We start from the raw sequence: 15,164 nt of genomic DNA, 5'->3' as shown, positions 1-15,164 counted from the left end.
CCCATGTGTGCAAATCACAGGGTCAGGCACCAAGTGGGAAAGCAGAGCAGGAGAAAGTTCTATCCTTCCCACAGTTAAGATTTCGATGTAAAATTTTTAGCATGCAAGTATTAAGTATATAAGTATATACTTGCTTATTTTTATGCATTTTGTCAAGTAGTTAATTCCCCAGGTTAATTATTCATGGAGCACAGAAAGCAAATATTTTAGCTGCACAGTTAAATGCAGCAAGTACTAACTGTAAAACTGGTAGATTTTTGACCTTATCATGCTATTTATCTCTCTTAAGTAGGCCTGTGGTCACACTTGCCTGAATGGTGAATGCCACTGGTTTGCTCTGCACCCTCCCATTCACGATGAAGCCTTGGTTAGTCCTATCTGTGGCAACAAATGTAAATCTGTCAATCTGGGAATTCCCACCTCGGTGCTTGTATGCAACATCCCTGTTGTCCACATCTTGCTGTGTGAAATTGTACTGCAGTAGCACAGCCCCATGATAATAGAGATGCCCATACTGGGGGAGCTGAGCCAAGACAAAGGTAAGGTTTTCTTTCGCAGTATCTGGGTCTGAAAGCTGCAGTACATCAGGAGTAAGAAGTGCCATAGATCCTTCTGTTAATCTTAACCCCATGTTCCTAGAAAGAGTGGGCAAAGCCTGGTCAGCTGCCTCCAAGGCGATCTTGAATGTCCCATGCTTAGTCCTCAGTCCATTGCTGATGATGAATCTGGCAAAGAGAGGCAAGGCAGTCTTCAGCATCTGTTCTTGATTCACCATGTACTGAAATGAAATGATAATGCAGACCTTTACTACAGGACTTGCCTGTGTTGATGCTGCAAAAGCAAAAGAGCTGGGTGGAGCACAAACCCAGATACTGAGTGGAGTGAATGTAAAACTTAAAAACGTGAGAGCAGACAGCCAGGTATGTGACATGACTTACAATGCCCTGGCAGGGATTGAGCAGATGCCAGAGGAAAGGCCTTGAAAATCAGCAGTCATAACAGAGCTGATCTAGTCTTCTACCTGAGATACAGGTGGAGCAAATCTAAAAGGAAAGGCTGCCTGGGGGCCTTATTGTAGCTTCTGGCATACATATTTTACACATCATTACAAATTCTCTTCACCTGGTTACCTGGCAGTAGCACCTACAGCTTACAGAAAGAGGTATGAGAAGTGCATGACCTGCCTGGTTTGGTTTGGGTTTCTTTCTGTTCACTGTTACAGATCTTTTTTACCCAATGCCCCCAAACCATCTGAAAAACCAAACTGGATTAAGATTCAGCCTTTTCCCACTTCATGGGTATGTTTAGGCACTACCTATATCTTTAAATTTTCATATATTCAGAGGGGCTGGTTTATGTTTCTTTAAAAAAGTCAAGTTTCACTGAAATACTAAGATATTGGACAGAACTGTACAAATTGTATAGAGTGATGTTAAAAACATAGATATCCATCACATAAATCAGTGACCACATTTATCAGTGGTCATATCTGCACACCTCTTCTTCCATGCTGGGAATTTCTATCAACGGCTACATAGTTTCTTGTAGTGGTCGCTCAAGTAGTGATGTTTCTTTAAGTGCAAAGATTTGTTTATTCACTACAGATAGTTCTCCTTTCAAAACTAAGAGAAACGTGCCCAAGGCTGTAGAGAAAATCTGTTTGAAGCTCTGCTGTTATTGACTGGGGTAGAGTTAATTTTTTTCATAGTCACTTGTATGGGGCTGTGGTTTTGATTTGTGCTGTAAATAGTGTTGATAACATAAGGATGTTTTGGTTTTGTTACTGCTGAGCAGTGCTTGCACAGCATCAAGGCTTTTTCTGCCTCTCACACTGTACCACCAGTGATTGGGCTGGGACTGCATAAGGACTTGGGAGTGGGCACAACCAGGACAGCTGACCCCAGCTGACCCAAAGGATATCCCAGACCATCTGGTGCCATGCTCAGTGTATAGAGACGGGGAAAGAAGAAGGAGGGAGGGGAAGACATTTGGAGTGGTGGTATTTGTCTTCCCAAGTCACTGTTGTGCATGATGGAACCCTGCTTTCCTGGGGATGGCTGAACACCTGCCTGCCCACAGGAAGCAGTGAACAAATTCTTTGTTTTGCTTTGCTTGTATGCACAGCTTTCGCTTTTCCTATTAAACTGTCTCTATCTCAGCCATGAGTTTTCTCACTTTTACCTTTCCAATTCTCTCCCCAGTCCTACCAGGTGGGGAGGGAGTGAGCAGCTGCCTGGTGCTTAGTTGCTGGCTGCAGTTAAACCATGACAGAAGCCTACCAGCTGGGTATGGGCTTTTGCCATATGAGTGACAGCATGGAATGCAGAAATTTATTATTAAATTTAGTTGTGGAGAAAAAGAAAGAGAAAAACAATCTTTTAGCCTTTTAAATTCCTCTTAGATTTCATTGGGAAGACCATTATTTCTGTATTTTCTTCTGAAAAGAATTACATGCAACATTTTCATGCCTGTAAGAAAAACTTTTAAGGGTATATGAAACTAAAAATTGCTCTGAAAATGTCTCACAATCCTTCATTTCCCATCAACTTACAGCATATAAAGACAGATACCTGTCTTTATAAAATTCAGTGATTATGCTGCACAGTGGTTTTCACACAGGTTTGTTCTGAGTCAGAGCAGAGTCTGCTGTGCAAAGAAATTTGTCTCTAGTACAGTGGGACAGTTGTTTCAGACAGTATGAGGGCCAGCCTAGCTGGCTGCTTTCCACCTAACACTCTTTTCTACCAGTGAAATGGGGACTAGCTGACATATAGTAGATTATCGGTTTCCCTTTGGTCTTTTGACTGCAGACCTTGAAGAGGTATTTTTAAAAGTATAGGGTCAACCCCTGGTGTATTACTGTGTGACTTGAATGTGAGTGACTTTCAGTAGGTCATGGGGCAGCTTACTGTGTCACACAGACTGTCCACCTAAAACTCCCATTGCCTTTCACCAACATTGGATGATTAGAGCTTGATCACTTGTATACTGGCGTTGTGCCATGAAGCAGATGGGAATGAGCATAGGCAGACCAGGGACTATGTAGCAGTTAGAAATATGTTTACTGAGGATGGTATTCCCAACTGGGAACCTAGAGACATCTGTCTACACTGACCTAATGCTATTGTGCCAATGGTAAAAAGGTTGTGCTATTTGTAAGCTTTCAGAAATCAAATACAGAACTAGAATAATGATGATAAATACTGTGTTAGGAGAAAAAAGGGTAAAGCACCTTCAGTCAAGACCTTAACCTTCTCCCAGAACGCCTGGAGGATTGCAGCAGAAGTGAATTTTCTCTCATTCTTTTGATTGCCGTAAAAACATTTGGATGATATCTCAAACAATATTTAGTGAAAGATTTAGATAATTCAGTTCATGAAATTGAAGATTCATCCAGCCTTCTCCAGAATACCAGACACGAATAAAGCTCACATATACATCAGACTGAAATTTACCATAGATTTCATTCATTCATTTCTGCTGAGTTTCACAGGTAATGAAACTGCCTATGTCTAAGGTGTCCTTCTTCTGCACTTTGGGAGATTTTGGTTGTTTATTTCTGGTTTATGTCTGCTTTGTAATTTCCTCAGGAGTGAAGAGCAGACAGTATTCTCACTCTGATGAAATTTAGGGTACAATTCCCAGGCAAAGTTTGGAGGACATGTTGCATGGTTTGATTTCACAACTACCAACATTTCATGCTTTCTGCAGTTTGATGGCAATGGAGTTGGCTATAGGACCTACCATCTGTCATGGCATTTAAAAGATAAAAATGGAATCATAAATAGTGCCAACTCATTACAAAATCGAGCCAGCATGTCAAAATGGAGGACATTAGCATGTTCTTTTAGCATCCTGCTGCCAGCATCTGATGTCAGGTTGCTAATCACTTGAAGTCATCTGTCCAAAAAAGCGCTGCCAAATCTTTCTTCCAGGCTGACAGCACCAAACAATACAGGTAAATTTATGTCTGAAGGAAGTACTTTAGTGGGAAGTAAAAATCTGGTCAGTTAATTCCTCCTCCTCCCACAATTACCCATATAATTAATTCCTTGTTGAAATAATAATACTGTTCTGCCAGAATATTTATATGTCTACATAAAACCAAATTATTTTCTAAATGATAATATCAAGAAACACAATTATTTGAATTAAAATAGTTGTCAAATATGAATATTTATTAAAGCATCATAACTTTACTTTTATAAGACTGACTTTCTAGTTTGTTCTTTGTCATTGGCCTAATTGGGTTTATCCACTTTTGCAATTTGCCTAGAATTGTTTGATCTGCTTTCGTTAGTGTGATATGGAAGTCATACTGACACAAGCCACTATGCTACACTGCCCAAACTAAGGCTGGCATGACTGCAACCTTACTTAAATAATCTAATCTAGTTTTGGTGAAAATGTTTCACAATTAAGAAACATAAAACCAGGGAATAAGTGTTCACTTTTCCTGTAGTGAGTACAAGTGAATCAGACAAATCTCTTAACTAGAATTTCCACCACACTGAATGCAGAGGAAAGGATAGCTAAAAATGTTTAATCTGAGGAAAGTTTCAGAATAACTTTTGGGTTAACTCTGGACAATGCTACCTGACCCAGTATCATAGGGAGATTTATTTGATGTCTCCAAGCCCCACTTGCTTGACTTGTCTGCAAAAAAGTTCCCGAACTGGATGATGCAACGTGTTCTCCAATTTCATCATGCCTCACAGAAAAAGCCATTCAGATCAGGAATTTATTCTAGGTGGGTGTAAAAAGGGTTTTCTCCTGAATTGCAGCTCTTAGGAGCCAAGTCTTTAATCTTTCTTAGTCACAAGTGAAAAATAATAAGCTCTTAATTTTGAATTTTACAGTAAGTCCATCTTTTGTCAAAAGCTGTTCTCAGAAAAAAATTACCAATATTAGCAAAAAGTAAGCATTCTTCTTTTATAAACATTTTCTTTATTTTGAGCTATGGATTTACCCCAAAATTTCAAGGGTCTACATGAATTTCAATATGGTATTGTCATATTTGACAATATGGTATTGTCAAAATAAATTAAGTGGACTGGTTTTCATTATATTCCAGAATACTTAGGGATTCATAATCAAATTAATAGGATAAATTATATCAGAGAAGAAAGCTTGTATTTACCTGAATGGACCAGCTTTACCACATCCAGCTGTAGCAAGAAACCAAAGGAAAGTTCTACTATGTTCTCAGTCCTTCTCTCTCACTTAAATCTTAACAGCTGTGTATGCCTGGGTGGTATAGTAATGTTGAAGCTAGTATTGAAGAAATGTGTCTCTGGTTATGTTTTCAGCATCCTTGAGAAAATGCATTTATTACCAAATCATTCCCAACTATACTTATTGCAGTAGAAATAGATGTGCTATGTAAACATTGAGAATTCACACAGAGCCTCCAGCTCTTTTTAATTTTTTTAATTTTTTTAACTTTTTTTTTTTTTTGGTGGGGGGAGGTTGGGTGTTTTGTGTTGCGCAGTGCAGGTTTTTTAAACACCCCAAAAATTCAAGGGGAAGAGCTTGAGGGGTGGGGCACTATGCCTTACCTGAATGTATCTTCATGAGCAGCTGCCTTGGCTTTGTGAACATAGCAGACAATCTGTCGTGCTACATCCATTTGACTGAAGCTCGTAATGGAGATGCCAGGATAGCTGATATACTCTATTTGTCCATACTGGGGTGGGGAGGTTATCACATAAAGGAGCTCCTCTGGCTTGTCAGTACCATCCAGTGCAAGGAGGACATCAGTTGTAATGCAGCTGCGATCTCCTTTTGGCACACTAAAAAGTTTCGTAAAAACCACTATGTCTCCTGCAGAATAGACAGAACAACACTAAAATAGTCATATTGAACTGGATGATCTCTTCTGTGTTGCTTAGTCACAGGAAAGCCACCACTGGTAGAAAAATGATAAGACTTTATAGAGGAATTCAGCATGGAAAGAACTTCAGGATATCTTTATTCTGACCTTCTGCTCAAAGCAGGGTCAGCCATGAGATCAGCCAAAGCCATATTGCTTAGGGCTTTATCCATTAGGAACCTGAAAACTATTATCCTATTGGGGCCAAGGATGAAGAGACTACAGCCTCTTTTGGCATGTATTCCAACCTTAGCAGTGTCAGGTAAACCTTTATGTTTTTAATAGAGATGTAATAAAAGAAGAGAGACCATGAGACTGTAGAACAACCTTGGAGACAGAGCTGTTTCTGAACAGTCTTTTGCCTACCTTTTTATATTCTTGCCATTTTTCTGTGCTGATTTACTCAGACATAAAAGCAGTTTCAGAAAGGTATTTTCAGTGCTATCTTCAAAGCTGCTAGGGAGTCTTTGGAGGCAAACTAGAACACATTGCATTTGGCAGAGGCTTTTCAAATCCCAGGACCTGGCAAACAGTGAAGTCCAAGCAGTTTAACTTACAGGATCTGCAAGGACACTTGCCAGGGCCTATATAGTGCTAAGGAAAGGATCAGGACATGCACTCAGATATCTTGATTTCAGAAACAGGCACTGTAAAACATCAAGTATAGTGGATCTTTACCCTTTTCCAAGTCCTTGATATTTACGTAGAAGTCCACAGCTGGGGATCTGTTGTACCCATCCCAGAGGTAAAATGTGAAGCTGTCTTTTTTCTTGGACCCCACAGCTCCTGTGTGGACATATCTCACAAGATTCATATCCACCTCTTCCTGAGTGCATTTCATTCCAGTTCGGAGAGTCACCCACTCTTGTTCTACCTAGAAAGCACAAGCATCCTTCATTAACTGATAATCACAAATACATCCTTCCCAGTTAATTGTGTTTCTTTGTAGTTATGTAGACTGTTAGTGGCAGCTACCTGGCTTTCCTTCTATAGGCTCTTTCCTCACAGTATGTTTTGGAAGGCAGCAAATAACTGGATTTTTTTTCCAGCAGATATAAGGCTAGAGAAGATACAATGATCATTAATAAAATAGAGTAATAATAGATTAATAAAGTAGAGTAATATGAAGTTAATCCGCTTTTACTCTAGGAAATGAATTTCTGCATACCTTTTACTCTAGGGAATAAATTTTTGCATACTTCTCAATCAGACACCAAGATAAAAATTAAATAGTCCCTGACCCAGCTTATGTTTTCTATTTTTTCATTTCACAAATCTGCTCTTGGGTTCTATCTGAAATCATAGCTAAAACTGTATCAGAAATAACTTCAGGGAATCATGGAAATTTGGAGCCCCAGAGGTCCTTAGCTAAAAAAAAAATACACTGAATCACATCATAAAATTTCTTGCTGTTCTAGTACCCTAAATTGGACTGATCCATGAATTTGACATTTAGTAGCAGTAACAGCATCACTAGATTTACAGCAAAGGTTATCAAGGACAGAGACCTAAGATATATATATGTGCCCTATGTGTTCAAACTGACAGACTCCAGTCAGCAGCTGTCTCTTGCCTCAGACTTAATTCACAAGTGTCACGTGATCCACAGTTTGAGGTTGAGATCCAGCATCAAAATGCTTTCCAAGTTCATAAGTTTTAGAAATGAATTTTATTTCTATCACATATGCATGCTATTTAAAAGAGGAAGTTTTTTCCAGCTTTGTTCCTTTTGCTTATTTTAGGTCAATGGATTGTCATCTCATCTTCCATTTCTAATCTTATTTTTTGCCAGTCCTCTTGATATATCCTTTCCATCATCTTGATTTTCCCTACCTTCCCCCTGTGCTTTTCTTCTACTTGATGAGGTATTACTTACTCCTTTACATGCAACTCCTTCTATGCTTTCTGAACCCTGAAATAACTGAAGTAAAGGCTTGTTTTCTTCTTTTTTTTTTCTTTTTCTTCTTCTTTTTTTTTTTTTTTTAAATCAAGGACTTTCCCCCCCAGCTTGATTTTTCTCTCTTTGTGGGATGATTGTCCCAGCATCTCTCTCAATTTTCACTTCAGATTATCTGCCGGTTTTTTTTTACTTTCCATCTTCTCCTGTTCAGGATCTGGGTTTTAGTGCCAAAGCCTCTGGGGCAGCATCATTGTTGGACTCAAACACTCCTTCAACAATCAAACTGGCCAAGTGTTTACTTCAAAATATCACAGGCATTTGGGAGAAAAGGAAAATGATCTTCATTTTTCCCTAAAAAGAGAGAGTTCTTGTATGCCTGCTTTTTGTTGAAGTACAAAGACTAACCTTGATCTGAAGCTGACCGTTTTCTGGAAGTCTTTCAAACAAGTAGTAAATTCTCTCCCTGGGGGTATCTTTATCTTCTGCTGACAGAACAGCGCTAGAAATGATTTGAGTTTCACCTATGTTCACCTCTATATTGTTCTTCCTGAAAAAATTAAAAGTCATGTATTGATGCAATAAAAGGAACCTTTTCAACATGTAATTTCTCTGCCAGAAATACGGATTAACCAAATTCTGACAGAAATTACATTTTCAGAGAGAATTGAAGAAGGGTGCCTATTTCTGTTCAAAAGAGAGGAAAAAAAAGAAAAATGTGCATACAAGCTTCTCCGTACAATGGTGACAAATAAAAAAGATACCTAAAACGAAACGATTTAACACATCTCTCTTATTTCCCTGGACCCTATTCTTCTTACCTTCATACAATTTATAGGAAGAAGACAGTGTAAACAAATAGACTGCATTATTACTGCTAATATAGAGCACAGCAATGATGAACTGATTGTTTATTTAGGAAATGACTGTCTTTCAAGCAACTAGTCTTCAAGGCTCACCTCTATCTGTAAGAGACACAACCATATCTAACTGGATTCTTCTCTATGCTCCTTCTAGCACCCACATCTCATTTTGGGAAGAAGCTCTCAAGAGGAATGTGTAAAGAAAGGCCTTACATTCCCCAAGGGCACTTTCTGTTGCAGGATGCAATCCAAAAGGTGACAGATTGAGGTTTTGGCAATCACTGTGAATAAGAGGCACTGTTTGCCAGCCAAAAACATCCCATCACAGGTTCTTCAGTCTGTTGACCATAACAAATGGAGATGAGAGCTGAAAATCCCTGGGGTTCCCTGAGCACCAGAAAGCGTCCAAAGATGAAAACATAAAGAAAAGATTACAGGTACTGCCCAATATTCACCTGTAAAAGACTGCACTAGCACAAGGAACTTTGAACCCTACCCTGAAGATGTAGAATGTGGCAGCTAATCACTTTAGTGCCAAACTGAACATTTTCTTAAAGAACTACTGCTTAAATACTGGCAGCATTCTCAGTTTAGAAGTAACAGGCAAGAGGCACTAACTTCTTATAAAGGAATAGCTATTTTGGGAGTAGATGTCTCAATCTATGCTACTGTTCATCACAGGAATGTCGAGTGGTGGACCTAACATTGCCAGACAAGGAAGCAACAGTTTCTGGATCTAGCTGGGAAAAGCTAAAGACACTTGACTTCTTGTACTTCACCATCTCCTTTTAGAGAGAGAAGGTGGAAAATGGCAGATCAATCTATAGCATTATGTGAGGAATAAATAGGCAATTATCAGTAATTATCTGTACATGATACATGCATACATAAATTATACTTTTTATTCTAACTGAAAATTGTCATTCTCTCATGTTAGCTTGATGTGGTCATTGAAAATCTTTTAGCTAAGAAACTAACATTTGTTATTGTAGGAAGCTCTACTTGGCAAAAATAACATTAGAAATTCTTTGCAACGGGAAATGTAACTCTGATATGAAAGTAAGCCAAATACCCTGAGGGATCAGAAATTCCCTCCTTAGTGGCAGTCTGCTTGACAGGTTGTGAATCTGAAATGCAAACTTTAGAGTTTCAGAGCTATACCCACAAAACCTTTGGACTCTTAGCTTCCCATCTGCCTGTCTGGAGCTGGAAAACAGTCACAAGTATGGAGGTCCTGATGCTCTGTGACGAGTCATCAGTTGGAGATCCCAAGGGATGAGCTCCTTTTTAAAATGTCCAGGAGGTTTGGCTCTCTTGCAGCCAGCTGCCTATCTATAAATGGTCTGCCAGGCCATTTCTGATCATGTCTAATTCATCTATGAGTCCTGGTTTTGAAGCATAAGGGAAGTAAATGTGTGTCTTTGCAGCAGCAGAATTATGGCAGAGAAAAAGAATTTTAGAATATAAAATAAGAGAATTACAATCTGAAAGTCCTCCCCCTGCTTCAACCTTGTGGATCCTCTCACATTTTCTTCTAAAATCCAGAATTGCTTTCAGAGAGGTGTTTTAGGCAGGTGTTTGTTTCTCTCAGAGAAAGGAAAAACAGTACCATGGTAGTCAGTGTTCAGCAGAGGTACAACACCTGGCAAACACCTCATGAAAAACAATTTATGAAAAAAAAAACAATGAACACGTTTCCCCAGACATTTTTTCCTCTATTTGCTTAATGTAGAGCAATACTAAACATGCACGTCTTTCATTAATTTTTTTGTTGTTGTTGCTAAATGGATCTACAGAGATCTACATAGAAACATTTTTACTGACATTAGTCTGTTACTGGTTATGGCTTCCTCTTTGTATCAGACACCAAAGACAAGGTTTAATGGTGAACATGGTGGGAGGCTAGGTTGATGGCTGGACTTTATTATCTTAACGGCCTTTTCCAACCTTAACGATCCTTCCAACCTAGGATTTGGTGTTTTGTGCACTTTTCCATCATTTTGTCTGAACACATCCCACTGTCATAAACAGGAACATGTGACTTACTTGCTCAGCACTGGTTTCTCGTCATTAACTGGAATGACTTTCACTGAAATGGTTCTGAGGATTTTATGTTTTCCATCTGATAGCTGAATTCTAAAGCTGTCAGTGAGGTTTTCAGAGTTGTCATGCATGTACATCAGCTTCATTCCTATATGAGGCAGGAAGAAGGAAAAAATAAGAGAGAAAGAGAGGGAGAGGAAGAATGAGTGAGAGAAATGGAAAGAACAACTTAATCTGACTCCTGCAAAATCCTTCATCATTTCACTCTGCTTCAATCACCCTTCTTCCATCTCCCCTCCCCAATGCTAGGGTAACAATAAACTTGCCTTAGCTACCACAAGATGAGTTTTATGAGCCACTGCTGTTCAGTGATCTAACAACATACTATTGACTCAAGGTCACCAGCCTGACCAAAGCAAGGAGTGACTCTCCAAAAAAGGTCTCTCTGTCAATCTGAAAAAGGTACATTTCTTCTCCTCTCCTTATTCCAAATCACTTTGATGGGGACCACAGAGAGGATGAGACTGCCTGGAAATACTTTAAATGCTTTAAATAGCCTTCAGGCAACTTTGAAGAAGCCTTTGGAAGGACAGCTGGCCTCGTATCTATGACCATGGACAATCAGAAGTTCTAGGACAAAGGTGGCTCCTTCACCATTGTGGATAACAAAAGGACAAAGCCGAGAAGGAAAGTCAAAACCAAGGCTTGGGAAGGCAGAAGAATTTGGGGTGGACACCTGATATTTTGGAGGTTCATATTAGACAGGCAGAGAGAAAAAAAATCTTTCCTCAGGTTTTGAGGGCTGAACTGAAATTTGAGTGACAGTATTGAGTTCATGCCTCTCTTTACACTGATAGATTCCACGTTTCACTAAATAGCCACAATCATGAGGAATCCACTATATTCCTTGCAGTGTTAAATCCACTTTTTTTCATTACAGGTACTTGAAATAGATTTGCTGTTTTAAAGCAGGCTGACAAATCATGCTAAGTTGTGCAGTCCCAATTTGGACATTTATTACTAGACATATGGTAAATTGCAGCCTTTCAATGTCTAAAGAAGGTTTCTAGGAAAGATAGAGACTTTTTACCAGTGCCTGTAGTGACATAACAAGGGGCAGGAGTAGGTTTAGGTTGGCCATAAGGACAAAACGTTTTACAGTAAGAATGGTGAGACACTGGAGCAGTTTGTCCAGAGTGGCTGGGGAACGCTGGAAGTGTTCAAAGTCAAGTTGAATGGGACTTTAGGCAACTTGGTCCACTGCAAGTTGTGCCTGCCCATGGCAGGAGAGGTGGACTAGTAAAGGTCCCTTGCAATCCAAAATGCTTTACAATTCTGTGATCATTTGAAGAAGTGCTTAATCCCATGATCAGTTAATGTGTTTTTAAATCAGTCTTGTTGTCTCTCTATTCTAGGTGCTGTAAAATGTTTACAAATCTGTTTGATGATGTTACATTATGTTACATCAAGTTACATCATTCCTTTTTTTTTTTTTTTTTTTTTGTGATTTTCCTATTCATATTACTACCCTTTGTGATACAGAGGTCTCGCGGGATGATTTTATTGACAGTTCCTCGAATCAATAGACAAGAAGAACATTAAATGGGACAACTTCTATTCCTCAACACTGTCTTGAAAATAAACATAAGGCAAGTGAATAAATAAATGATGAAGATTTCTTTAGTGTGACACTTGCCTCATTAAAGGAAAGAAAGACCATTGTTAGAAGGATGCTGCACCTACCATTCCTCAGTAGCTCCATGGAAAAGTCATGAACAAGCAAGCCATGGCTGTGGTGATCATGGTTAATTAACTCTCTGTAGTGTAGAACATCACTGCCGTGAACACCATTAATAAGGAACCCGTACGAGGGCCTCTGCACAACCCTGAACACCAGAGGGTCTTGAGGCACATCCAGATCAACCGCATTGATAACAGACAGGTTCAGCTCTTTCATCTCCCCTTCCTGAACCTGAATGTGAAAGAAAAAAAGTCCAATCCTTTTACATAAAAAGAAATTATAGAATTCTAACATGGTTTCATGAGTAGGGTATTTTAGTGTACAAGTGTATCTCTTGATTCATCCGCCCCTTACCCTGTGGCTTTTTAACCAGCTACTGATTTCAATGAGTTTAAGAGACACAGAGAAATTTGCAGGTTGCAGTGATGCAGAGAGTTGAGATAAGGAGTTCATATTTTCCCATATTAATAGAAAACATGTTACATAAGTCAATGCCAAATCTAATGCTCAGAAATGCACAAAGGAGAAAGCCTTTAAATACATAAGGGTATCTAAAAATATGGATGCATATAAATTTATATGCATCACTTTTTATTTATAATTTATAAATTTGTATGATCACTTTTTACTTTACAAAGTTTACAAAGTAAGAGTAAGTTTATACTCTGTGCTTACAGAGTTATTTATATTTTAAAAAGTCTACAGAGAGAGGAGAAACTATGCCAGAAATATAAGAAATACTCTATTAAAAATGTGAAAGCTCTTGAGAATGCAGAAAGATTGTTCTGCTTTCTAGATTACTTACTTGTTTAAATATCTGAGCTATTCTTTTTACTAAACTTCAAATTTCCAAGAGCTATGCCCTGCTCCTATCTCACTGAAGCTCTGTCTTACAGGTTTACATGGGACTTCACTGGGCTGCTCCCTGAAGTAGACTGAACTACAAAAGTAAGGGAAATATACAGAGGAACAGGTATCAGGTCAGTGCTCTTTTTTATGTTATAGAATGGTTTCTCGTTAAAGTAGTTCTATGACAGGCGTTTTGCTTATTTCCTTACAGTAATATTCCTGGTTATGAATTCTGGAACTTCATCATTGGTTGGGTTGATTAGCACAAAAAATGGGATCTCTGGTGATCTATGCAACCCATCAGTGACATAAAGTACAAACTTGTCTTCTGTTGGCTCCATTTGCAAGTGCCTAGCTTGAACATAGTTTATATTCATGGCTTTCAGGTGCTTCAGCTGAAATGAAACTACAGATTTTAAAGAGAAAATGAGTTAGCACAATATTTTCATGCCGTCTAGTTTTATCCATCATTTAAAACATTGAAACTATGTCTTTTTTCAAAGAATAAATAACTTGAACTTCTTCAAAATTTTAATTTCAAAACTGTAGTTTTTTGACTGTATTTTGTATTTGTATTTGTAGTTTTTTGCATGTATTACTGCAGGACACAAACCCTTTCCCCCCAAAAAATACTGCCTCATTCTGCTTCAGGTGAGACTCTCAAGCTTCTCACTTTTCAGTTCAGACTGCAAAACTCAGCCCACATGAAACTAACTCAAATAATATGTAGGAAAATATCTGAGGTCCAAGATTCCTTGATAGCACTGCGTTAATCACTGAAACTGATGGTTTTTTCCAAGCTAAATGATTCCATGATTATATTATTCTAACAACACTTTATTTGACTGACAGACCACAAAAATGAGGAGTTAAAGACTCAGTGATTGCAGGTTTACAGCTGAGGATGCTGGTAAAAGCTGGTAGCATTACAAAGCATGTCACAGTCTGTTCTGCTGAGGGTGAAATTCCCTTACACAGTTTGAAAGTGGACAAGGGATGTCACCATCTAAGTCAAACACCATCTCTATCACTTTTGTAACATTATCTTGGAAACTAATGTGGAACCCAGGCTACTGCATTTAATTGGCAGAGGTATAGATGAAGGAATGCTGAATCTTTTCATGGAGGACTGAGACTGAAGAGGAAGGCAGGGAGAGCCGATTAATGTCTTGGTAATGTCATGACTTCTAATAGATCTCAGCTGGTTGCATAAAACATGTATTGCCTTGTTTACTTCAAGGGCTAATTCTTCACATTTGCAGAGCTTCAGTCTCCCTTTGAAGTCATCCCACAAAGTCCTATTGCTCTTCATTTGCCAGCACCTACAGTCCTCAATAAGCCCATATTAATGCCCACACCTGAATCTGCATGACCAGAGCCCACTGCAGAGCCTTCCACAAGCCCTCCAGATTTAATCCGCTTGATTACCACAAATTGTTAAGACTTACCTATGCTTATTCCCATGTTGCTCTTCTCAAACCCAGGAGAAGGCAGTATATTTTCAATGTAGCCAAAGTGGGGAGGAGAAACCAATACAAACTCTAAGTCATCTGCAATGGTGTCAGGATCAGTGGCAAACAAATGATTGGCAGTAAGGGCTGCTGAGGAGCCCTCCTCCACCACAAAGCTTGCACCTGTGCACAAAAAACATGTTAAGCATTATTAGTCATGAGCTCATTTTACTGTTGTTTTTGTTAATAAGAATGGAACTAATAACTGAGAGGGGAAATACAACAAATACTGAATTACTGAGGGGTTTTAACGTTTTTTTCTCTGCTTTCACCAACATCTCTGCTTTTGCCATCACAAAAATAAAGAAGAGGATCATGAAAATATTTTACTGGTTAAGTTATTAGGTAAGGTTTATATACTGCTCAAAAACAGTTGTAACCTCTGTTT

The 15,164-nt window shown here is 38.8% G+C and overlaps 1 protein-coding gene across 1 annotated transcript in view; it reads right to left on the bottom strand.

Annotated features, from left to right (window-relative positions):
- FREM1 (FRAS1 related extracellular matrix 1) overlaps positions 1-15,164 on the bottom strand; it is a 58,708-nt gene that overhangs the window by 18,856 nt on the left and 24,688 nt on the right. Inside the window, exons 17-24 of the mRNA XM_058826218.1 lie at positions 14,714-14,899; positions 13,475-13,671; positions 12,419-12,647; positions 10,679-10,823; positions 8,178-8,319; positions 6,551-6,746; positions 5,559-5,823; positions 311-725 (exon numbers count right to left, since the gene is read on the bottom strand). Coding sequence (XP_058682201.1) covers positions 311-725; positions 5,559-5,823; positions 6,551-6,746; positions 8,178-8,319; positions 10,679-10,823; positions 12,419-12,647; positions 13,475-13,671; positions 14,714-14,899 — 1,775 coding nt within the window. The remainder of the gene's footprint in view (positions 1-310; positions 726-5,558; positions 5,824-6,550; positions 6,747-8,177; positions 8,320-10,678; positions 10,824-12,418; positions 12,648-13,474; positions 13,672-14,713; positions 14,900-15,164) is intronic.

This window comes from Poecile atricapillus, chromosome Z (assembly GCF_030490865.1).
Source record: "Poecile atricapillus isolate bPoeAtr1 chromosome Z, bPoeAtr1.hap1, whole genome shotgun sequence".
Lineage (NCBI taxonomy): Eukaryota > Metazoa > Chordata > Aves > Passeriformes > Paridae > Poecile > Poecile atricapillus.
The sequence above is the reverse complement of the archived record's forward strand: the minus strand, read 5'-3'. Positions and strand labels throughout refer to the sequence as shown.